General features: G+C 43.5%; 1 protein-coding gene across 2 annotated transcripts in view; it reads right to left on the reverse strand.

Annotated features, from left to right (window-relative positions):
* Window positions 1-26039, reverse strand: part of LOC142251311 (relaxin receptor 1-like) — a 1991578-nt gene that overhangs the window by 947557 nt on the left and 1017982 nt on the right. For both annotated transcript variants that reach the window (XM_075323995.1, XM_075323994.1), the window contains one exon: window positions 17341-17412. In XM_075323995.1, the coding sequence (XP_075180110.1) occupies window positions 17341-17412 (72 nt within the window). The remainder of the gene's footprint in view (window positions 1-17340; window positions 17413-26039) is intronic.

Consider the following 26039-nt stretch of genomic DNA (forward strand, 5'->3'; position numbering starts at 1 on the left):
AATAATTATTAAAGGGAATCAGTCAGCAGTTTTTTTTCCTATATAAACAGAAACCAGCATGCTGGTCCTAAATGTCACCTAGTGCACCTAGTGTTCATGTACAGACCGCAAACACAGACTTTTTAGGGAAGTCCGTGTTGTTGTTTGGATCCGGTCACTTGGATAATGAAAGAAATTTAAAAAAAAGGAAAAAAGAAAGAAAATAAGGAATAAAGCAGGACTGTTTTACTTATCGACCTTCTCCACGGCTGTAACACTAATTCCTAGTCTGCTCCTTAATTCATACATATTCACTGCTTCCCCCACCCACAGTCCCAGTGTCTGTAATTGGTTGCAATCAGACTATGCCCCCACCCTGTCTGACAGCATCTGTCATTGGTTGGAATCACACATGCTGTCTGCATCCCTATAGTGGTTTAAATATCTATATCTAAAAATATATAAAGCTGACAGTATGTATGTGTATGTATATCTTTCTAAAGGAATTTGCACCATCGCATTTAAAAATCACAAATGTTTGCGCAGCCACCTCATTTGACTCAAGGAACATAATAGACTATGTTTTGAGGGGAAAATTAAACCCCGTGCTTTACATTTATTCACCAAAAAAACCTGCTTTCATTAAAGTCAATGGAGCTGGGAACGGATCTGTTATTATAGACTCCAATTATGGACAGATAAAGAGACACACAGAGACTCACACACAGAAAGAGACACACACAGATAAAGAGACACATACACAGATAAAGAGACACATACACAGAAAGAGACACGTACACATAAAGAAACACACGCACTGATAAAGAGACACACACAGATAACGAGACACACACAGATAATGAGACACACACAGATAACGTTTCACATACACAGATATAGCGGCACATACACAGATAAAGAGACACGCAGAAAGAGACACACAGAATAACACACAAAGAGACACACAAAAAGAGACACACACAAGAAGACACACAAAGACACCCACACATCTAAAGAGGCACACACAAAGAGACACAGAAAGAGACACACAGAAAGAGACACACAAAGACAGAAAGAGACACACAGAAAGAAAAAGATATACACGACAAAAGAGACACACATGCAAAGAGACACACACACATAAAGAAATACACACATAAAGAGACACAGACACAGAAAGAGAAACAGAAAAAGAGAGATACACACATAGACACACAGAAAGAGACACACACACAGAAAAAGAGAGACACACAGAAAGAGACACACACACACACACACACCCAAATTGAACTCTGTGACCTCACCTCAGGGGAACTCATTGTGTTCAAATACTTTTTTTGCCAAGATATGCAGATTTGGTGCTGGAGTTTATGCACTAAATTCCTGCACTAATACTGCATCTCCTGGCAAAAGAGGAATCAAAATGCAGCGGTTTTGATGCAATTGTTTGCCAGGAGATGCAGATTTGTTGCTGAAATTTATACAGCAAATTTCTGCACCAAATATGAATCTTCTGGCAAAAAACTGCATCAAAACACAATGTAGTTTTGAGTGTTTTTTTGTCGTAAGATGCAGATTTGGTCCAGGAATTTGGTGTATTAATTCCAGCACCAAATCTGCATCTCCTGGCAGAAAAAAGCACAAAAAGTATGGTTTTGACACCGCTTTGGTGTGTTTTTCTGCCAGGAGCTGCAAATTTGGTTTAGAAATCTGGTACTGACATTTATGGGGTGTCTCATAGACCCTTACTCATTACTAATCTAGAGCTTACTGGCACCTGTGAGCTGTCATTAACCCCTTATATTACTCCTATTTCCACCACACCAGGGTAATCAGGATAAGCCGGGTAAAGCGCCTGAATTGTCGCATCTAATGGATGAGACAATTGTGGTTGGTTGCAGGCTGCTATTTTTAGGCTGGGGCCCAATAACCATGGGCCTACCCAGTCTGAGAATACTAGCCCCCAACTGTTGGCTTTGTCATGGTTGGGAATCAAAATTGTGGGAATGCACACTGTTTTTTATAATTATTTATTTAAATAATTGAAAAAGCCGTATAGGGTCCCTCTTATTTTGATACACAGCCATGATAAGCACATGGCTGGAGGCTACAGCCTGTAGCAGTCTGCGTTATCTGCTCTGGGTATCACATTATATGGGGACAAATCACAGACGCTATTACACAACCAGTCACAGATGCTATCACACAGGGTGTGGTACGGTCTGACTGCAACCGATCACAGATGCTGGGACTGACAGTGGGTGAGTGAAAAAGTAAAAATGTATGAGAGTTAATAAGTCGACCCAGAAGCAGTGTTACAGCCAAGCCAGCCCCCTAGCCCTTTCTATTCCCATTGACTGGCAAAAGAAAGTGTTCTTAAAGGAAATGTACTGGATTCTACAGATGGACACTAAACAGCCAAGTGGAATGAATTTCCAGGACGACACAGTGTTATTGTATTAAAAAATCTATACTTGATGTGGAGAATGTTGTATAACAAAGAAATTTATTTTATACTGCTTTAATGGTGTGGACTGTTTCAATATTGTTTTAAATAGACTCTGTTATAGCACTTTTGATATCTTTATGATTAAGGGTGGGCTGTAATGCCCAAAATGCATCAGGTATGACTTTTATGTACCAACAGAGCAAACTTAAATTAATTTCTAATAAAGGACATATAACTTATATAAGCAGACCTTACATAAATTTTCCTAGGCAATGTCTGCTAATTAATACTGTGTCAAAAGGTTGTAATTAACTTATAAGCAGATGTGTGGGTGGAGGCTGTACATAGATTATGGGTGAGTTTAGGGAATTAATTTTATAAACTTCCTTACATTTTTTTAAACCAATTTTCTACCAGTTATATACACTGACTTAATTTAAATTTAGGTAATTGCTACTTTCCTAAAGGGAATGTACCAGTAAGATCATAAGCCCTCTCCCGAATGGGCATGCAGGTCTTAGAAATATAAATCCATCAATTCTTTTATAGCTTTTCTCTGCAGCTTGCCCTTCAAATTAAGAGTTTTCATTCATATGTGAATTAGATGTTATGTGATCTTTGGCTAACAGTATGACAATATAGGAGGAATCCCAAAAAATTAGTTAACAACCATAAAATTCCTAAAAGAAATACTTTATTAAATATGCTTTAAAAACATGATGAGCGGGGATGCCATCTGCGTCATCCTAGGGTGCCAACCTCCGCGATCAGTTAGGGTCAGCCCCTAGGGACAGCCTTTAGGGCCCTACAGATGTTGATTTCATTTTTACACATCCTTTCAACTCCCCCATGCATAAAATTTTGTCTGCATTAGTACCTCTTATTGAGAGTCTTTCATGAAATACACCCACTCATTGTGTTTTTAAAGCATATTTAATAAAGTATATATTTTAGGAATTTTTTGGTTGTTAACTAGTTATGTGATCTTTCCCAGCACCTGTCTCCCGAGGTTATTTTGTGGCCCACCACCTGCCTCTTTAGCTTTATGGATAGTTCACGGTGTCATATCAAACATCAGGCAAGGAATCAGACAGAGAGCTTTCATTCAGGAGGAAGAGGCAAAGGCTTGGGAAGTGTTCTAAGGCATCATGAGAATTTAACACTTTGTTTGCAGATGAATGAAAGCACAGCAACAGATAGAACATATGAGATGATGATGGATTTATATTTCAAAGACCTGCATGATGTTATTTGCAAGTTTTTCTTTTTGGAGGGGGGGGGAGGATTTGAGTTGAGTTAAAGGGGTATTCCCAACTCCAAGAGCCTATCCCAATATGTAGTAGGTGTAATAATAATAATTAGAGATGGGTGAGCACTATAATGCTAGGGTGTCTGGTACTAGAGTCAAGCAGCTCAGACACTCTGAAAGTGCTAACTAGAGATGAGCGAACCGGTCCCGGTTCGGCTCGAGGTCGGTTCGCCGAACGGAGCTCCCGTTCGAGTTCGGCTCGTCGAACGTTCGACGAACCGAACTCGAACTGCATAGGTAACAATGGCAGGCAATCACAAACACAGTAAAACACCTAGAAAACACCCTCAAAGGTGTCCAAAAGGTGACAAACAACTCAAACACATGGGAAAGTGACAAGGACATATACTCATGCGAAAACAAAACAGCTGGACAAGGAAAAAGAGGAGGACACACAGATTTAGGCATGGCACGCCATTCTAAAATCATGTAAAACACCGCAAGGTGACTCCAAGCGTAGTCTCCCTTTTTTTCCAAAAATTGGGCCCCACACACACCCACCCATTCAGTGGCAGCAGTTGGGCCCCAGTTGTACAATTCACAGCTAGATTTGCATCAAGCACATTCAAAAATACGCCATTCTTATCCGTCCCCAGGATGACACCGGGGTAGGTAGCAAAGTCTTTCCTGATCCCAGCTCTGTTCATCTTGGCTTCTTTTAAAAACACAGCAAGCAAGGGTTACTCCAAGCGGAGTCTCCCTTTTTTCCAAAAATTGGGCCACACACACACCCACCCCATCAGTGGCAGCACTTGGGCCCTAGTTGCAAACAGGATGTTTTGATTTGCATCAAGCACATTCAAAAATACGCCATTCTTATCCGTCCCCAGGATGACACCGGGGTAGGTAGCAAAGTCTTTCCTGATCCCAGCTCTGTTCATCTTGGCTTCTTTTAAAAACACAGCAAGCAAGGGTTACTCCAAGCGGAGTCTCCCTTTTTTCCAAAAATTGGGCCACACACACACCCACCCCATCAGTGGCAGCACTTGGGCCCTAGTTGCAAACAGGATGTTTTGATTTGCATCAAGCACATTCAAAAATACGCCATTCTTATCCGTCCCCAGGATGACACCGGGGTAGGTAGCAAAGTCTTTCCTGATCCCAGCTCTGTTCATCTTGGCTTCTTTTAAAAACAACAGCAAGCAAGGGTTACTCCAAGCGGAGTCTCCCTTTTTTCCAAAAATTGGGCCACACAGACACCCACCCCATCAGTGGCAGCACTTGGGCCCTAGTTGCAAACAGGATGTTTTGATTTGCATCAAGCACATTCAAAAATACGCCATTCTTATCCGTCCCCAGGATGACACCGGGGTAGGTAGCAAAGTCTTTCCTGATCCCAGCTCTGTTCATCTTGGCTTCTTTTAAAAACACAGCAAGCAAGGGTTACTCCAAGCGGAGTCTCCCTTTTTTCCAAAAATTGGGCCACACAGACACCCACCCCATCAGTGGCAGCACTTGGGCCCTAGTTGCAAACAGGATGTTTTGATTTGCATCAAGCACATTCAAAAATACGCCATTCTTATCCGTCCCCAGGATGACACCGGGGTAGGTAGCAAAGTCTTTCCTGATCCCAGCTCTGTTCATCTTGGCTTCTTTTAAAAACACAGCAAGCAAGGGTTACTCCAAGCGGAGTCTCCCTTTTTTCCAAAAATTGGGCCACACACACACCCACCCCATCAGTGGCAGCACTTGGGCCCTAGTTGCAAACAGGATGTTTTGATTTGCATCAAGCACATTCAAAAATACGCCATTCTTATCCGTCCCCAGGATGACACCGGGGTAGGTAGCAAAGTCTTTCCTGATCCCAGCTCTGTTCATCTTGGCTTCTTTTAAAAACACAGCAAGCAAGGGTTACTCCAAGCGGAGTCTCCCTTTTTTCCAAAAATTGGGCCACACACACACCCACCCCATCAGTGGCAGCACTTGGGCCCTAGTTGCAAACAGGATGTTTTGATTTGCATCAAGCACATTAAAAAATACGCCATTCTTATCCGTCCCCAGGATGACACCGGGGTAGGTAGCAAAGTCTTTCCTGATCCCAGCTCTGTTCATCTTGGCTTCTTTTAAAAACACAGCAAGCAAGGGTTACTCCAAGCGGAGTCTCCCTTTTTTCCAAAAATTGGGCCACACAGACACCCACCCCATCAGTGGCAGCACTTGGGCCCTTGTTGCAAACAGGATGTTTTGATTTGCATCAAGCACATTCAAAATCAACAAGCATTTACTCTCCCCAGGATGACACAGGGGTAGTAAATTCCTTCTGGATCCATGACTTGTTCATTTTGATGAACGTCAGTCTGTCCACATTGTCACTGGACAGACGCGTGCGCTTATCTGTCAGCACACACCCAGCAGCACTGAATACACGTTCAGAGACAACGCTGGCAGCTGGACACGACAAAATCTCCAAAGCGTAAGTTGCGAGCTCTATCCATTTTTCTAGGTTTGAAGCCCAAAAGGAGCAAGGCTCCAGTTGCACAGTCATGGCATCGATGTTCATTTGGAGATACTCCTGTATCATCCTCTCCAGCCGTTGAGTATGTGTCAGACTTGTTGTCTCTGGTGGCCTTGCAAAAGAGGGTCTAAAAAAATTATGAAAAGATTCCATAAAATTGCTGTTACCAGCACCAGATACGGTCCTACTGGTACGGGTAGACTGTTGATGATGACGAGACCGTCCCATGTTTGTCAAGTTACAACTGGGAGATTCCCTCCCTGCACCTGCACGGTTGTTTGGTGGAAAAGCCGAGCTAAGATCGAGTAACAACTTCTGCTGATACTCCTGCATACGTGCGTCCCTTTCTATGGCTGGAATTATGTCACAAAATTTGGACTTGTACCGGGGATCTAATAGTGTGGCAATCCAGTAGTCATCATCACTTCTAATTTTGACAATACGACTGTCATGTTGGAGGTAGTGCAACAAAAAGGCACTCATGTGTCTTGCGCAGCCATGCGGACCAAGTCCACGCTGTGTTTGTGGCATAGAGGTGCTACCCGTTCTTTCTTCCTCTGACATCTCCCCCCAACCTCTTTCAACTGAAATTTGACCAAGGTCTCCCTCATCCGCTGAGTCTTCCATGTCCATGGACAGTTCGTCCTCCATTTCTTCATGTTCTCCTGCACCTTGCTCAACATTTCGCCTGCTACTATGCGCCCTTGTCGATCCCTGTCCCCCATGGTCCCATGCCTGCTGCGTTGGTGATGATGAACGTCTGGACCTTGGTGATGTTGTTGTGTCTTGCGCATATGAATCCTCCTGTAGTTCCTCCCCTTCATGTTGTCCCACCCCCTGACTCCGAATAGTGTTTAGCGTGTGCTCCAGCATGTAAATGACTGGAATTGTCATGCTGATAATGGCATTGTCAGCGCTAAACATATTCGTCGCCATGTCGAAACTGTGCAGAAGGGTACATAGGTCCTTGATCTGAGACCACACCATCAGGGTGATCTGACCCACCTCTGCATCTCGTTGGCCCAGGCTATACGTCATGACGTATTGCACCAGGGCTCTGCGGTGCTGCCACAGTCGCTGTAACATGTGGAGAGTTGAATTCCAGCGTGTCGCCACATCGCATTTCAGGCAATGAACCGGCAGGCCGAAAGACTTCTGGAGCGATGCAAGTCGCTCTGCTGCGGCGCTTGAACGGCGGAAGTGAGCTGACAGTTTTCGTGCCCTGTTCAGAAGGCCATCTAGGCCGGGATAGTGTGTTAAAAATTGCTGGACGACAAGGTTCAACACGTGAGCCATACAAGGTACGTGTGTCACCTTGCCCAGGCGAAGGGCCGCACCCAGGTTTGCAGCATTGTCGCACACGGCCTTACCAGGCTGCAGGTTGAGTGGAGACAACCATTTATTAAACTCGGACCGCAGAGCTGACCACAACTCCTCAGCTGTGTGACTCTTATTCCCAAGACATGTCAAGCTAAAGACCGCCTGATGCCGTTGCGCTCTGCTGCCAGAATAGTAATGAGGCGTGCGTGATTCCTTCTGCGCAGTGAGAACGCTGGTGGCCTGACCAGGCAGGCTTGGGGCGGAGGTGGAGGACCCAGATGAGGTGGAGGATGCAGAAGCTGTGGCGGAACTTGGACAGACAGAGGATTGACACACAAGTCGTGGGGACGGCAAGACTTGTGCAGCAGACCCTTCACCATCTATCACCATAGTTACCCAGTGCCCAGTCAGCGACATGTAACGTCCCTGTCCATGCTTACTGGTCCAAGTATCGGTGGTGAAATGCACCCGTTCACACACAGAGTTTCTCAAGGAAGCGGTGATGTTGTGTGCGACATGCTGGTGTAGCGCGGGCACACCTTTCTTAGAGAAGTAGTGGCGACTAGGCATCTGGTACTGGGGCACAGCGACAGACATAAGGTCTCTAAAATCCTGTGTGTCCACTAGGCGGAAAGGCAGCATTTCGGTAGCCAACAGCTTACAGAGGGATAGAGTCAACCTCTTAGCTTTGTCATGGGTCGGAGGAAGTGGCCTTTTATTTGACCACATCTGAGGGACAGAGATCTGGCTGCTGTGTGTAGACGGTGTTGAGTAGGGTGTCCCTGGAAAAATGCAGGTTTGTGAGGAAAGTGCAGGCGGAGACATGATGTTGCCTTCATCCAACGTTGGTGCTATCGATGTCTGAGAGAGCTGTACACACTCACTTGTTTCCCCGTCCAAACCAACTGACGACCTACCAAGCAAACTGCCTGTTGCGGTTACAGTGGTGGAAGTTTTGCATGGAAAAACAGGTGTGACAGCTGTCCCCACAGTCCTAGAAGATGAAGAGCGCGCGGATGCACTGGAAGGGGCGGGCGGTGGATGGTTCGCTCCGCTAGGCCGCATTGCAGCACAGTGAGCTTCCCACCGGGACCTATGATATTTATTCATGTGACGATTCATGGAAGAAGTTGTCAAACTGCTGAGGTTTTGACCTCTACTAAGAGAATCATGACAAATTTTACATATCACATGATTTGGGCGATCTTTTTCTATGTCAAAAAATTACCAGGCTAGGCAAGGCTTAGAGGCCATGCGACCTGTTGATCCACCCCGAATAATGCTCATAGGCAGAGTGGTGGCTGAGGATGCAGTTGTAGACGTGCTACCAGTGCTCCGACTCTGTCCAGGAAGGCGCAAGGTAACTTCGTCGTCGGTTGCATCCTCCTCCACCGCCTCTGTTGACCTCCTCGAGTGCCTGACTGGGGGTTGACAGTAGGTGGGATCTAGAACTTCATCATCAATTGTTGTGTTTGCACTCCCCTCCCCCTCAGACTGAGCCTCTTCTTGCCCTGACCGAATATTTAAGTTGTCATCCCAATCGGGTATCTGCATCTCATCTTCATCAGTATGTTCCTCATTGTCTATAACCACAGGTGTTACAGTTTGTGACAAAGGGTCAACATTATGCTCAGAAACTTGGTCCTCACGGCCTGAATCAGAGTCACAAAGGTTCTGGGCATCACTGCAGACCATTTCCTGTTCTGTACTCACTGTAGCTTGGGAGCAGACCTCTGATTCCCAGGCTATAGTGTGACTGAACAGCTCTGCAGACTCAGCCATCTCAGTTCCACCATACTGTGCAGGGCTGATGGAGACTTCAGAGCTGGGAGAAATCAAGTGTGATTGGGATGACAACTCAGAGGACTGGTGTTTTTTGGATGCGCTACTTGAAGTGGCTGAGAGGGCACTTGTTGGACCACTTGAGATCCATTCAAGCATTTTCCTTTTTTGCCCATCATCTACCTTTCTTCCTGTTGTTCGTGTCCGTAAAAAAGGGAGCACATCGGATTGTCCACGGTAAGTAGTAGACATCTTACTTTTGCTGGTAGATGGTCTATCTTCAGCAGATGATAATGGAGCTTTGCCACCTTCCCCACAGACAAAACCTTTTTTGCCTTTTCCACCACGCCTCTTCCCCTTTCCACCAGCATCTGTCATTTTGCCACTCATGTTGATTGCGACAAGATTGTGGACTGAAAATGTGGTAGTAAAAATTGAGAGGTGGTGAAGATTGCAGTGGTGGTCTAGCTTTATTAACAGCAGAATAATAAAGAATAAATATCCCTGACAATGCAACTACGGCCCTTAAACTGGCATCAAAAAATGCTAGTATAATGGCTTAGTTATAATGAGTTGGAGTGTGCAACGCAGGCAGATGCGCTCTGCAAATGTCTTGGCACTAGTGGGACTATAGCAAAGTCCAATAGCCACGTATAGGATGCCACTAGGTACACTGAGTGTTTGCTAGTATAATGGCTTAGTTATAATGAGTTGGAGTGTGCAACGCAGGCAGATGCGCTCTGCAAATGTCTTGGCACTAGTGGGACTATAGCAAAGTCCAATAGCCACGTATAGGATGCCACTAGGTACACTGAGTGTTTGCTAGTATAATGGCTTAGTTATAATGAGTTGGAGTGTGCAACGCAGGCAGATGCGCTCTGCAAATGTCTTGGCACTAGTGGGACTATAGCAAAGTCCAATAGCCACAGATAAGATGCCACTAGGTACACTGAGTGTTTGCTAGTATAATGGCTTAGTTATAATGAGTTGGAGTGTGCAACGCAGGCAGATGCGCTCTGCAAATGTCTTTGCACTAGTGGGACTATAGCAAAGTCCAATAGCCACAGATAAGATGCCACTAGGTACACTAAGTGTTTGCTAGTATAATGGCTTAGTTATGAGTTGGAGTGTGCAACGCAGGCAGATGCGCTCTGCAAATGTCTTTGCACTAGTGGGACTATAGCAAAGTCCAATAGCCACAGATAAGATGCCACTAGGTACACTGAGTGTTTGCTAGTATAATGGCTTAGTTATGAGTTGGAGTGTGCAACGCAGGCAGATGCGCTCTGCAAATGTCTTTGCACTAGTGGGACTATAGCAAAGTCCAATAGCCACGTATAGGATGCCACTAGGTACACTGAGTGTTTGCTAGTATAATGGCTTAGTTATAATGAGTTGGAGTGTGCAACGCAGGCAGATGCGCTCTGCAAATGTCTTTGCACTAGTGGGACTATAGCAAAGTCCAATAGCCACGTATAGGATGCCACTAGGTACACTGAGTGTTTGCTAGTATAATGGCTTAGTTATAATGAGTTGGAGTGTGCAACGCAGGCAGATGCGCTCTGCAAATGTCTTGGCACTAGTGGGACTATAGCAAAGTCCAATAGCCACGTATAGGATGCCACTAGGTACACTGAGTGTTTGCTAGTATAATGGCTTAGTTATAATGAGTTGGAGTGTGCAACGCAGGCAGATGCGCTCTGCAAATGTCTTGGCACTAGTGGGACTATAGCAAAGTCCAATAGCCACAGATAAGATGCCACTAGGTACACTGAGTGTTTGCTAGTATAATGGCTTAGTTATAATGAGTTGGAGTGTGCAACGCAGGCAGATGCGCTCTGCAAATGTCTTTGCACTAGTGGGACTATAGCAATGTCCAATAGCCACAGATAAGATGCCACTAGGTACACTGAGTGTTTGCTAGTATAATGGCTTAGTTATGAGTTGGAGTGTGCAACGCAGGCAGATGCACTCTGCAAATGTCTTTGCACTAGTGGGACTATAGCAAAGTCCAATAGCCACGTATAGGATGCCACTAGGTACACTGAGTGTTTGCTAGTATAATGGCTTAGTTATAATGAGTTGGAGTGTGCAACGCAGGCAGATGCGCTCTGCAAATGTCTTTGCACTAGTGGGACTATAGCAAAGTCCAATAGCCACGTATAGGATGCCACTAGGTACACTGAGTGTTTGCTAGTATAATGGCTTAGTTATAATGAGTTGGAGTGTGCAACGCAGGCAGATGCGCTCTGCAAATGTCTTGGCACTAGCGGGACTATAGCAAAGTCCAATAGCCACGTATAGGATGCCACTAGGTACACTGAGTGTTTGCTAGTATAATGGCTTAGTTATAATGAGTTGGAGTGTGCAACGCAGGCAGATGCGCTCTGCAAATGTCTTGGCACTAGTGGGACTATAGCAAAGTCCAATAGCCACAGATAAGATGCCACTAGGTACACTGAGTGTTTGCTAGTATAATGGCTTAGTTATAATGAGTTGGAGTGTGCAACGCAGGCAGATGCGCTCTGCAAATGTCTTTGCACTAGTGGGACTATAGCAAAGTCCAATAGCCACAGATAAGATGCCACTAGGTACACTGAGTGTTTGCTAGTATAATGGCTTAGTTATGAGTTGGAGTGTGCAACGCAGGCAGATGCGCTCTGCAAATGTCTTTGCACTATTGGGACTATAGCAAAGTCCAATAGCCACGTATAGGATGCCACTAGGTACACTGAGTGTTTGCTAGTATAATGGCTTAGTTATAATGAGTTGGAGTGTTCAACGCAGGCAGATGCGCTCTGCAAATGTCTTTGCACTAGTGGGACTATAGCAAAGTCCAATAGCCACGTATAGGATGCCACTAGGTACACTGAGTGTTTGCTAGTATAATGGCTTAGTTATAATGAGTTGGAGTGTGCAACGCAGGCAGATGCGCTCTGCAAATGTCTTTGCACTAGTGGGACTATAGCAAAGTCCAATAGCCACGTATAGGATGCCACTAGGTACACTGAGTGTTTGATAGTATAATGGCTTAGTTATAATGAGTTGGAGTGTGCAACGCAGGCAGATGCGCTCTGCAAATGTCTTGGCACTAGTGGGACTATAGCAAAGTCCAATAGCCACAGATAGGATGCCACTAGGTACACTGAGTGTTTGCTAGTATAATGGCTTAGTTATAATGAGTTGGAGTGTGCAACGCAGGCAGATGCGCTCTGCAAATGTCTTGGCACTAGTGGGACTAAAGCAAAGTTCAATAGCCACGTATAGGATGCCACTAGGTACACTGAGTGTTTGCTAGTATAATGGCTTAGTTATGAGTTGGAGTGTGCAACGCAGGCAGATGCGCTCTGCAAATGTCTTTGCACTAGTGGGACTATAGCAAAGTCCAATAGCCACGTATAGGATGCCACTAGGTACACTGAGTGTTTGCTAGTATAATGGCTTAGTTATGAGTTGGAGTGTGCAACGCAGGCAGATGCGCTCTGCAAATGTCTTGGCACTAGTGGGACTATAGCAAAGTCCAATAGCCACGTATAGGATGCCACTAGGTACACTGAGTGTTTGCTAGTATAATGGCTTAGTTATGAGTTGGAGTGTGCAACGCAGGCAGATGCGCTCTGCAAATGTCTTGGCACTACTGGGACTATAGCAAAGTCCAATAGCCACGTATAGGATGCCACTAGGTACACTGAGTGTTTGCTAGTATAATGGCTTAGTTATGAGTTGGAGTGTGCAACGCAGGCAGATGCGCTCTGCAAATGTCTTGGCACTAGTGGGACTATAGCAAAGTCCAATAGCCACGTATAGGATGCCACTAGGTACACTGAGTGTTTGCTAGTATAATGGCTTAGTTATAATGAGTTGGAGTGTGCAACGCAGGCAGATGCGCTCTGCAAATGTCTTGGCACCAGTGGGACTATAGCAAAGTCCAATAGCCACGTATAGGATGCCACTAGGTACACTGAGTGTTTGCTAGTATAATGGCTTAGTTATAATGAGTTGGAGTGTGCAACGCAGGCAGATGCGCTCTGCAAATGTCTTTGCACTAGTGGGACTATAGCAAAGTCCAATAGCCACAGATAGGATGCCACTAGGTACACTGAGTGTTTGCTAGTATAATGGCTTAGTTATAATGAGTTGGAGTGTGCAGAGGACAAGAGGGTACAGTGGCAGGATTGTGGTGCTCTGGGTAGAGGAATGGAAGCCTGCCTTTCTATTCCCTCCTAATGGTGAAATGCAGGGAGGAAATCCCTGACCTTGGCTACACAGACGCTGGCGCTGTTTTCAGGACCTGTCACCTTAACTCTGACCCTGCCGGTTTGAGCCCTTAAAAGGACTGCTATAAAGTGCTCTCCCTAAGCTGTCTAACGCTGTGTATGCAGCGCATACAGCTGTATCGGCTATAGGACTCAGGAGGACGGAGCTGCGACAGTGATGTCTGACACCAAAGACGCAGAAGGCAGATAATGGCGTCCTGGAAGAAAATGTCCGGTTTTATAATGCAGGGACAGGTGACATGGACATCCTATCACACATGCCGTTGCTTCTCTGGCTCAAAGTCCACTTAGCTGTGTGTGTGTCTGGGATTGGCTGACATGCTGGCCCGCCCCACAAGACGCGCGCGCTTAGGGAAGGAAGACAAGAAAAAAAAAAAAAATGGCGATCGCCATTATACAAACAGCAGTGATCTGAAGGCGCTGTTCACGCACACTATACACTGAAATGTCATAATAGTGTGATTCACAGAGTGACTTACACTATTACAGCAGAAACCAAGCTAGGATTTAGCTGGTTTTTTGCTGCTAGAACCGTTCTCAAACGTTTCTAGAACTATCGAGCTTTTGCAAAAAGCTCGAGTTCTAGTTCGATCTAGAACAGGCCCCAAAATCACTCGAGCCTAGAACTGGAGAACCACGAACCACGAACCGCGCTCAACTCTAGTGCTAACGAATATAATGGAAATCACTGATTGGGCAGTTCTGCTCTCCGCCCGCACACAGCCAGCCATAAACAGAGCATATTTTCTTTTGATATACTATATCTGAATATGTTGTTTCAGCCCCAGAGAGAGACATTTAGAGACTGCAAATGGCTCTTCCTCGGGGGCCTGTACACATCACGCAGTGAAGTGAGCCTGTGCTTTGTGGTCGCTGTTTCACGGATAACACATGCGAGCACCTGCGATACTCGACCGAGTACCGTGAGTACCCAAGTACCCCGATGCTTGATCGAGTACCAAACAGTGGCAAGCACGCTCTCTCAACACTAATAATAATATTAGCAAATACCTCCAGTTAGAAATATAATATTGTTCTCCTGACATAGCCATGTCTCCTACCTCATCTGCAGAGCATTGCAGTTTAGGTATCCTGGTTGTATCCACTCATATAGTGAGTTAGTTAGCTTGTGTTCATAACCATGAATACCTAAGCTGCAATGCCCTGCACATGAGGTAAGAGACATAGCTATAATAGGAGCACTATTGTTGAGGAGGGCCATTGAATCAAATACTTAATTAACTTCTTGACATAGGGGATTGTGGGAAGTATGTCTAATGAAATTGATTCTCCATACATAAGTCAGTTTTCAGACACACACAAGGCAAGATGGCCCCTGATGATGTCATAGATCCGCCCATCAGCATCACGATAGATCCACCCCGATAGTGTCATAGACGTGCCCACCAACATCACCATGGATCTGCCCCGATGTCATCACAGACTCACCCACCAGCGTCACAGATTCGCCTATTGGTGAACCCATGGACCAACTCACTGACCAATGGACACATCTGGGCATGCCTACTGTAGAGCAAACCATGCCCCTTTTCCTAGTTTATATATGTCCATGTTCTTGGAATAAATCAGTCTGTTTGGGCCAACCTCTGATCGAGGAAAGATGAACATCCAACTGTTTGTCTGGTATCATTTTTTCAAGCATGCACTTGATCCATTTTAATTAGGTCAGCAGCAGGCAACTGGTGAACAATTCTAAGAGTTTACCCTAACACTATACTACATTTCTAATTGAAGTTATTTTTGAATATTAAAATTATTACACCTACTACATAATGGGATAAGATCTTGGAGATGGGAATACTCCTTTAACTAACAGATTCCTTTGAATGTGATTCAAGTAAGATTTAGAGCTAAACAGTCTCAGCCCTGACTGAGAGAATTATTACTAGTCTTTTCTATGTGCTATCCTATATATAAGTGAAGCTAATTAACACAGCCAATTACCTGTTCTTTGCATTTCTTTACATAAATCATTCATCACTATACCCTCCCTGATAGAAGTTCTGTCGCTTATCCATGTTATGTAAATAAAAGCTTATAACCTGACATAAATTTATCCATTGGTTTTATAAATTACTCTTTTGAAACCTGAAACCCTCCCAAATTTGGTTTAGGTTATGAAAATAAAGTTGCTGCAAAGCTGAAATATTGATCATTTAATGAACACAGAAAGGTCAGATTTTGGCAAGACAAAAGTTTTGTCGCCTTGTCATATAATACACCCAATCCTAGTTTACATACTCACCTGTGCTCACTAAGTGATCGGTTAATTAGTGGGTGTGTATAAAAAGAAACCCAGCACCCCAGACCTTCAGTTGAACTGCAACTTGACCAACATGCCAAAAATCCATCCTTCGACCAATGCCTTGATTATCAAGAGGCTGAAGACCAGATCCACTGCAGAGGTGTCTGGCACCTTTTAATGTGCCTTAGCGTCAAGTACAAAGAATTTAAAAAAGATTTGAAGAGAGTGGAGAAGTTTATGACAAGTCCAGGTCCAGCAGACCCTACAAGACAACTGCTCAGGAGGAACGTTTGTTGGTTAGAAAATCCAAAGCCAGACCCTCTTCTACTGCAGCAGTGCTCCAACAGGCCTGGTCACCTCAAGTCCCTGTGTCAACTAGAACAGTTTGTAGGACTCTGTCTCGAAATGGCCTCCATGGTCAAATCAGTGCCCAGACGCGAGCACTAAACAAAAGGTAATTAAAAAAACGTGTGGCATTTGCCAAGTCCCACAGCCTGCTAAACAGATGGATGCTGGAAAATTGACAGAAGGTGGATTTCTCTGATGAATCTTCAGTTGAATTACACCACAGCTGCTGCAAATACCGCAGGAGACCTACTAGAGCCTGTATGGATCCATAATACACCCAGAAAACAGTTCATTTTGGTGGTGGAAAGATCATGGTCTGGGGTTACATTCAGTATGGGGGTGTGCAAAACATTTGCAAGGTGGAAGGCAATATCAATAGCCTAAATTATCAAGAAGTATTAGCTACCTCTTACATTCACAATAAAAAAAGGGGTCAAATTCTGCACCAGGATGGTGCTCCATCTCATACATCCATCTCTACAACAAAGTTCCTCCTGGAAAAAAAGATCAAGGTGCTCAAGGCCTGGCCAGCCCAGTCACCAGTCATGAACATCATTGAGCATATTTGGTGTAGGATGAAAGAGGAAGCTTGGAAGACAAAACCAAAGAATCTAGATGAACTCTTGGAGGCATGTAAGACTGCATTCTTTGCTATTCCTGATGACTTCATCAATAAATTGTATGAATCATTGTTGAACCGCATGGATGCAGTCCTTCAAGCTCATGGAAGCCACACAAAATATTAAATATGGCTCTAATAGCACCACAACTTCATTCACCAATGTTATGCAACATATCTTTGTATTGGAAGATTATTATTTATTTGAATTTCACATTACTTTCTGTGGGCGACAAAACTTTTGTCTTGCCAAAATCTGACCTTTCTGTGTTCATTAAATGATCAATATTTCAGCATTGCAGCAACTTTATCTTCATAACCTAAACCAAATTTGGGAGGGTTTCAGCTTTCAAAAGAGTAATTTATAAAACCAATAAATGAATTTAAAGTCAGGTTATAAGCTTTTATTTACATAACATGGATAAGCGACACAACTGCTGTCAGGGAGTGTAAATCATCTAACTGTTTTTTATTGTCTTTACACAACATATGCAGTTAATTATGAAAGCCACATCAGTGGTAATGTTGTCACTTACAGCATCTTTAAGTTGAAAAGTCCTGAGAATGTCAAGTGTGAGATTGATCGCAGTCTGTTGTTTTGAAGGAGGCTGGTACAAAACATAGAAATGGAGCATTACTGTTCTGTGAAATGTAATACAATTAAAGATTTGCTTTAGGCGGAATAAAACATTATTATTAGACAGTGAGAACAATGCCAGGCTGTCACCTCAGTAAGGTCAGGTCATCTCCTCGGCTTCCTGTGCTCCTTCTCTCTGGCTACATTTTAGGTGTCCTCAAAGGTTTTCAGGCATATTTAAGAAGTAGAGGAGGTGAGGTAGGTTACTGTTGTAATACTGATTTAGGGTGGTGTAGCAATAGAGAACTTGTAAATCTAGATATGGAGAGTGACTGCAGGGATTCTGTATGATAAATTATAAAGTTCTAGGTGATATAAAAAATTATGTTTCCAAAATTAGCAATTAAATGCTTTTTTGTAATTTTTTCTGCTCTCTTACAATAGGCCTCATTGGTGACCTATTGTGACTCATCAAAAGATTGCAATATTGCACTAGGACGTTACAATTTCTGATACATAATGTACTGGTGTTGCGACCTGCAAGATGCTCAGCTGTAATCTGAGTCATCAGAAATGCAACTGTGTCCCAGTACTGTTCTGCACTAGACCTTCACTTGTATTACTCATGACTGGCAGCATGACATTTTCACATCCACAAGTCACCCTGCAGCCTTAGCCTTATTGTAAGCTTTGGCAGATGACAGTATAGTGCATGGCAATAAAAGATCATTCAGGAACTGCAGCTCAGTGGGAAATCTTAATGTGTTATCTACTACAATGCAATTTTCTGTGAGAGATCAGATAATGTACAATTTGTAAAACTGCTCAGTTCTAAGCATTTGTTAAAATCCCGTCATTCTTCAGTATTGTAAAACAGAGTGCATTTTTATTTTTATATAAATGACGCTTAAGATATTCACCTTTATGCCTCCTTCACATTATCAAGATTTCTTTTCCCAATAAATGAAAACATGCAGAGCCTAAAATCTGTCCTGAGCACAGCCAGCCAAAGTATCTCTTTACAAAACAGAGCTCTGATGGATTTAAAGGGAACCTGTCACATGCCTTTAGCTTCCCTAATCTCCCCATGCTGTTCTGCTATTTTCCTACATTTCCATCATGCCCCTCATGCCCATGACAGAATCCACTGCTTTTCTGGCCTAAACATCTTTTTTTTATGAAATTGCTTTTATTTTTCTTTGACATGAGAAAACATAACAGAGGCAGTGACATACACTCCAAATCAAAATTAGGTCTCATGCGCATGTCGCATAATAGCATGCATTTATGCTGCATATTGCACTGCAGCGTAAATGCATGCGTCCTGCGTCCCCTGCACAATCTATGAAGATTGTGCATGAAACGTGCGCACAATGCTTTTATGAAAGCAGCGATTTGGATGCTAAAATTTTGACCCAAATCCGTGCGTTCATAGAAGCAGCATGTCAATTATTTCTGCGTTCTGGATGCAGCTCTCACTCTGTCTATGGTGGGGGAAGCAGCCAGAGCGCATGAAATCGGCTTTTTTTTAACAAAATAACTGCATTCAATATGCAGTCTTTCTGCAGCGATTTGACGGCCACATGTGCTGTCAAATCGCTGCACAATATTCTGCAGTTACGTGCCCATGAGCCCTTAGAGTACAACATACAATTTCCTAAATGTTAAGGTCATTGTGTAGTCCTATGTGATTACATCCTAACATGAGTAAACAAGCAATATTTTAAGCATATTTCATAAATTGATTTTATTGTAAAGCACATAATAAAAATGTAAATTAAATAAAAGAAAAAGAACACTGATCAATATTAGAGAACACTTTCAGGTACCTGCAGGTTATTGGTGTTAATCTGGCACCTGGTGCTAATTTCCTTAATTATCTGACAAACCCTATGTAACTGGCAGCCTAACTTTACAGTTTGCACTGACTTTGCAAAAATGGTGTGTCATTCCAAAGTGATTGAAACCCTCTGGCAGCAGGTTTTCCAGATGAAGACCAAAGGGGTGATCCTATCAGCCATAGCAAGAGAAGTTGATCTTTCAAAGTCTCTGATTTTAAGAATATTGCATCTTTACAACATCACAAACGCTTTCAATTCCCCCAAGAAGGCTGGTCGCCCTCGAAAGACAAATGCAATAGAGGAGAGGCTAATACAGAGACTCTCCATGGGTAATCGTTTCAACACTGCCCCTGGAATTGCTCTCCAATTCAGCATGGAACAGGGTAATGATCTGTCTTGTCAAACAATGTCATAACATTTAAGAGCATTTCAACTGTAATCCCACTCTGCAGTGACCAAACCTCTCATTAGCAGAAAGAATCAAAAGGCTAGACTCACCTTTGGTGATGAGCATGTCATGTGAACAGAAGAGAAGTGGTCCATAGTTCATTTTAGGGATGAAAGCAAGTTTAATTTATATGCGTCTGATGGGAAACATTAAGTTTGTCGACAAAAGGCTGAAAAGACGTCAGTAAAAGGTGGTGGAGTAAGTGTCATGGTTTGGGGAATGTTTTCTGCAGCAGGAGTTGGACCTCTCATACAGCCACATGGCAGAGTGAATGTAAGTGTGTATCAGAACATTCTTGAACAACACGTAATTCCTTACTTGCGTTCATCACTCAATTAGCCAGCAATTTTCATGCATGAGAATGCCCCCTGTCACACAGAGAAACAGGTAAAGCAGTTCCTTGAAACAGAAAACACTGAAAAAATGAAATGGCCAGCCCGGAGTCCTGATCTAAACCCAATAGGAAACCTCTGGAAAATCCTTGGTGACAAAGTTATGGCCCAGAAATCCACACCAATCAAAAACTGTGAAAGAGACTGGAAGACGAGTGGACCAAAATCACACCAGAGCAGTGTGAGAGACTAAGGGCGGCTTTGCACACTACGACATCGCAGGTGCGATGTCGGTGGGGTCAAATCGAAAGTAACGCACATCCGGCATCACTTGCGATGTCGTAGTGTGTAAATCCTAGATGATACGATAAACGAGCGCAAAAGCGTCTTTATCGTATCATCGGTGCAAGCTCCGACTTTTCCATAATTGTGCTGCAGCGATGGTACGATGCTGTTCCTCGTTCCTGCGGCAGCACACATCGCTGTGTGTTACGCCGCAGGAGCGAGGAACTTCACCTTACCTGCCGCCGGCGGCTCTACGGAAGGAAGGAGGTGGGCGGGATGTTTATATCCTGCTCATCTCCGCCCCTCCACCGCTATTGGCCGCCTGCCGTGTGACGTCGCTATGATGCCGCACGGCCCGCCCCCTTAGGAAGGAGGCGGGTCGCCGGCCAGAGCGACGGTCGCAGGGCAGGTGAGTGCATGTGAAGCTGGCGTAGCGATAATTTTCGCTACGCCAGCTATCACACGATATCGTACATGCGACAGGGGCGGGGACTATCGCATGCGACATCGCAGCATCGGCTTGCGATGTCGCAACGTGCAAAGCCCGCCTAAGTGATATCCTGTGGCCGCAGATGTGCTGAAGTCATTCAAAGCAATGGTCTGTACACTTCCTACTGATTGGTGTCTGTTGCTACCTTCAGAAAAATTTACTTATAACCTTTTTCTGTGCTACAGTCATTGTTGTTGTTCTCTAATTATGATCATCACATTTTGGACAAAATAAAGGTTTTTTATTAATAAACTTTGGATCTTTTGTAAAACACTTCTAGTGGCATAGTGTATCCCTTACAAAAAACTTCAAATGTTCATAAATGTATATTACATCATTTCTGAAAAAAAATCAAGTGATCATACATTGTTCTCTAATTTTGACTTCCAGTGTACAACAAGGTAATCATTATAATAAAAGACAAGTCTTAACAATCATTGACAACCTTATGGCTCTCATCGGTAAGACATGCCTTAAGAACTTGAGGAAATCAATCCAAAATGTATGAGTAGCTGCTGATAAGTCTTTGGCTTTGTGATATTTTTTTTTGTTTCTATTGTAACGAATGTTACATTATGTGAAAGCCTTATGTGTCTAATATTTTCAAAATTTTGTTGCTTATGGCAACAGTGTTCTACGCAAGTGGGAAAACAAAATGGCGGAGTCTAATGCGATATTCACTGCAACTGAGAGCAAAGGAGTGATAAAATTCTTGTTTCTGCAAGGAAAGTCCGCATAGAACATTCAAGGTGATATGTCGCAGACATTGGGGGATCAATGCCTTTCATATTCCACAGTTAAAAGGACTGACTTGCCAAATTTAAAATGGGCCTCTTCAGCACCAATGATGAGGAACATTCTTGGCGACCAAAGGGGTTGTTGCTCCGGAAATCGTTGATGCTGTGCACAACGTCATACTGAATAATCTACAAATTTCAGCTAAAGCAATAGCAGACATCATGGGGATTTCCCATGAACGTGTTTGTGTCATTTTCCATGAATATTTGGACATGAGGAAGCTCTGCAAAGTGGGTCCCCAAATGTTTCACAACAGATCAGAGAAGCATGTGAGTGAAAACTTTACGGTCCATTTGTCAGCGTTTCCAGACTGATATGAACCTCCTGGATTGACTGATCCCTATGGATGACACCTGAATTTATTTGTAGGAGCCTTAAAACAAGGAGCAGTCAAAAGAGAGGAGGCACAGTGGTTCTCCTCATCCAAAGAAGTTCAGGGTGAACAAAATCAGCCACTAAGATGATGGCGTCTGTGTTCTGGAATAAGGAGAGCATGCTGCTAGTGGACTACCTTCAAAACGGTTCCACCATCAATGCAAGGTATTATATTGAACTTTTGGACCAATTGAAGGCAGCTCTGAAGGCCAAAAGGTGCAGCAAGCTGTCCAAAGTAATCTACTCATGCAAGACAATGCCTCCGCTCACACTGCACAAGCGACCACGGCAAAACTGACAGAGCTGGGCTTCCAGCTGGTTGACCACCCACCATATTCACCAGATCTAGCTCCCTATTACTATCATCTGTTTCCAAACCTGAAGAAACACCTCAAAGGTACCAAATTTCACATAATTTCTGATGGCTGACGGCATAGCTGCTACGGATGCCTGGTTTGAGGCACAGCCGAAATGCTTCTTTTTGCTAGGCTTACAGAACTTGGAATACTAATGTAAGAAGTGTGTTGACATTAGTCGAGAATATGTGGAATAAATGTAAAGTTTCATCATCCTATCTCGTTTCTTTCTGGGTAAAGCCAAAAGACTTATCAGCAGCCCCTCGTGTTCTCCAAAAACAACTTTTGAAGCAGTTGTGAGCCCTCTGTTAATTACCCTATTCCAATTATTTGAACAGCGTTTCATCCTGACTTTCTGGACATGATTGAGGACATCCACACAATAGAAGTCCAGCCTCAGATTTTGTAATCAAGTCTCCCCAAGGGCATGATTTACATCCGCAATACAGCCATCCAAAACATTGTTTACACATAAAAGCTAAAAATCTGCCCTAATCAGTGATCATAACAAATTGATAAAGGCGTATTGGTCCTTTTGTTCTTAAAGGGATGTCCTGAGGATATGTTTCTATGTCTCTCAGCTTGCGCTAACTAAAAATAATAAACTCAACCTAACTCCTTAGTGATCACCAATACGACATAAAACTGACCTGAGATATAAATGAATGTCATCGCCCGACGGGTGAAAATGCAACCGCTGTCGGATGTCCACCATAACGGACATCCTGCTGCATTAATAAAGACTGGTGTTGGCACAGACCATGGCCATTTAACCTCCGCTGCTCCAGTGACACCTCTCGGCTGCTTCTCCCCTCTTTGTTGACAGGCTATAGTAGTGACATCAAGACTACAATGTAGACTGGCTGCAGCAGTGATGACATCACCATGACAGACTGTCATAAAAATCACAGCAGCAGCAGCAGCGGAAAGAAGTCACTGCAGCAGGGAAGTGGGAGTACCTACTAAGTTTACTTTTAACTAGCGCAAGCCGATTGACATAAGCTTATTCCCAATAAACCCCTTTAAGTACAGAGGTGCCTATTACCTTTATTAATTGGACATAATTAGGAAAGGTTTTCAGCCTGTAAATACGTACAAGCAATGTTTACATTTACTACAAGGAAATATCTAAGCTTTTGATTATATAGTATAATATATGATTGGAAAATTGAGGCAGAGTTTTTGGAATTGTATGTGGAGATTGTTATATGGGGGAGCCAGGTTAGGTAAAGCTTTGTATATCAGATAATGAAAAGAGGTAGCCACTTATGGGCTTTACACCATTAGAGTGAGGATTGGCGGAGGCATGTAACACAGTAAAAATTGGAAATTGACAATCTGTAGTTTTAGTAGTGGTAATATGATTAACCTTGAGGATAAGAATGAATATTGCATTTCGGCAGTGGATATTAGGGGAATATGCCATATTCCTCAATTCACAATATCCTTCAGTCTTCTTTTTCTTTCCTCAACAGAGAAACTGGAAGAAAAGACGATGGGGATGCCTGTTTGGTATCACTATATCTGTAAGAGAGGCAGTAGTGATAAACACGGTACTAAATGCGCGTCACACCTCTGGACTTCACACCTCCAGAACTGGTTCTGACCAGTTCACACAAGCAGTGACAGGAGAGGTGATCATTAGAGATGAGCGAACCGGTTCGGCTCGAGGTCGGTTCGTTGAACGGAGGTCTCGTTCGAGTTCGGTTCGTCGAACGTTCGACGAACCGAACTCGAACCGCATGGGAAACAATGGCAGGCATTCAAAAACACATAAAAACATCTACAAACACCCTCAAAGGTGTCCAAAAGGTGACAAACAACTCACAACACAACACAAACACATGGGAAAGTGACAAGGACATATACTCATGCGAAAACAAAAGAGCTGGACAAGGAAAAAGAGGAGGAGACACAGATATAGGCATGGCACGCCCTTCTAAAATCATGTAAAACACCGCAAGGTGACTCCAAGCAGAGTCTCCCTTTTTTTCCAAAAATTGGGCCACACAGACACCCACCCCTTCAGTGGCAGCAGTTGTGCCCCAGTTGTACACTTCACAGCTAGATTTGCATCAAGCACATTCAAAAATACGCCATCCTTAACCGTCCCCAGGATGACACCGGGGTAGGTAGCAAAGTCTTTCCTGATCCCAGCTTTGTTCATCTTGGCTCCTTTTTAAAAACACTGTAAGCAAGGGTTACTCCAAGCGGAGTCTCCCTTTTTTCCAAAAATTGGGCCACACACACACCCACCCCTTCAGTGGCAGCAGTTGTGCCCCAGTTGTACACTTCACAGCTAGATTTGCATCAAGCACATTCAAAAATACGCCATCCTTAACCGTCTCCAGGATGACACCGGGATAGGTAGCAAAGTCTTTCCTGATCCCAGCTCTGTTCATCTTGGCTGCTTTTTAAAAACACTGTAAGCAAGGGTTACTCCAAGCGGAGTCTCCCTTTTTTCCAAAAATTGGGCCCCACACACACCCACCCCTTCAGTGGCAGCAGTTGTGCCCCAGTTGTACACTTCACAGCTAGATTTGCATCAAGCACATTCAAAAATACGCCATACTTAACTGTCCCCAGGATGACACTGGGGTAGGTAGCAAAGTCTTTCCTGATCCCAGCTCTGTTCATCTTGGCTCCTTTTTAAAAACACTGTAAGCAAGAGTTACTCCAAGTGGAGTCTACATTTTTTCGAAAAATTGTGCCTCACACACACCCACCCCTTCAGTGGCAGCAGTTACATAGTTACATAGTTACTAAGGTTGAAAAAAGACCTATGTCCATCTAGTTCAACCTTCCTCCACCAGTTCTACATTTGGTCACTAAGTCACTTATAACCAACAATGTTGTGTGTACTGAGGAAATCATCCAGCCCTTTTTTGAAAGCTGTTATAGTATCTGCCATTACTACCTCTTGTGGTAGGAATAGAGTAGAAATCCAGCAATCTGGTCCAAAATAGGTTAAAAATAGGTTCTTTCTTTATTTCATGTTCAAGTTAAAAAAATTTCCATCATGAATTCATAGGAATAAACGTGAGAGGACGCGTTTCGAACAGAGTTTGTTCTTAGTCTGTCTCTAGTAAATGGACACTGACAGAGTGATTAAAAAGACATGAAACCGGACATAGAATCTGAAAAGACTGCACAGGTTCGAGGTGATTAATTGGAGTAGTTCGACTCCCATGGGAAATAAGTGGTCATATCAATACACATACAACATATCTTTCTTTAAATTCATACCCAGGGGAGTTCTAGTGTCCATTGTAAAAATCCACTTGATTTCCTTGCGACAAAGAATATCTTTAAGATTACCACCTCTTTTTGGTAGACACACTTTCTCAATTGCATTAACCTACAGTGAATCCATGTTGCCCGCATGCACATTGAGAAAGTGCTGCGATGCTCCAGATAATCCTCTAGTAGTTGCATTATTTGCATCATATATATGTTCAGACAGCCTCTTTCTCAATGTGCGTGTCGTGCTACCTATATACTGCAGATGACATTTAACACATGAAATCAAATAAATAACATTGCTAGTACCACAATTAATCATTGAATTTATAAAAAAAAAATTTCCATTAGAAAATGATGTGAAATTATTGGTGCTGGTAAATGGGAGAGATAGGGATGCACAGCACAGAATCAGAAACAATTTAGTGCAGCCCTATGTGTAAACCAGCAATTCAAACAGGGGGGAGAAAAAAGTACACATAATGGGGGCGCA

Source organism: Anomaloglossus baeobatrachus, chromosome 9 (assembly GCF_048569485.1).
Source record: "Anomaloglossus baeobatrachus isolate aAnoBae1 chromosome 9, aAnoBae1.hap1, whole genome shotgun sequence".
NCBI lineage: Eukaryota > Metazoa > Chordata > Amphibia > Anura > Aromobatidae > Anomaloglossus > Anomaloglossus baeobatrachus.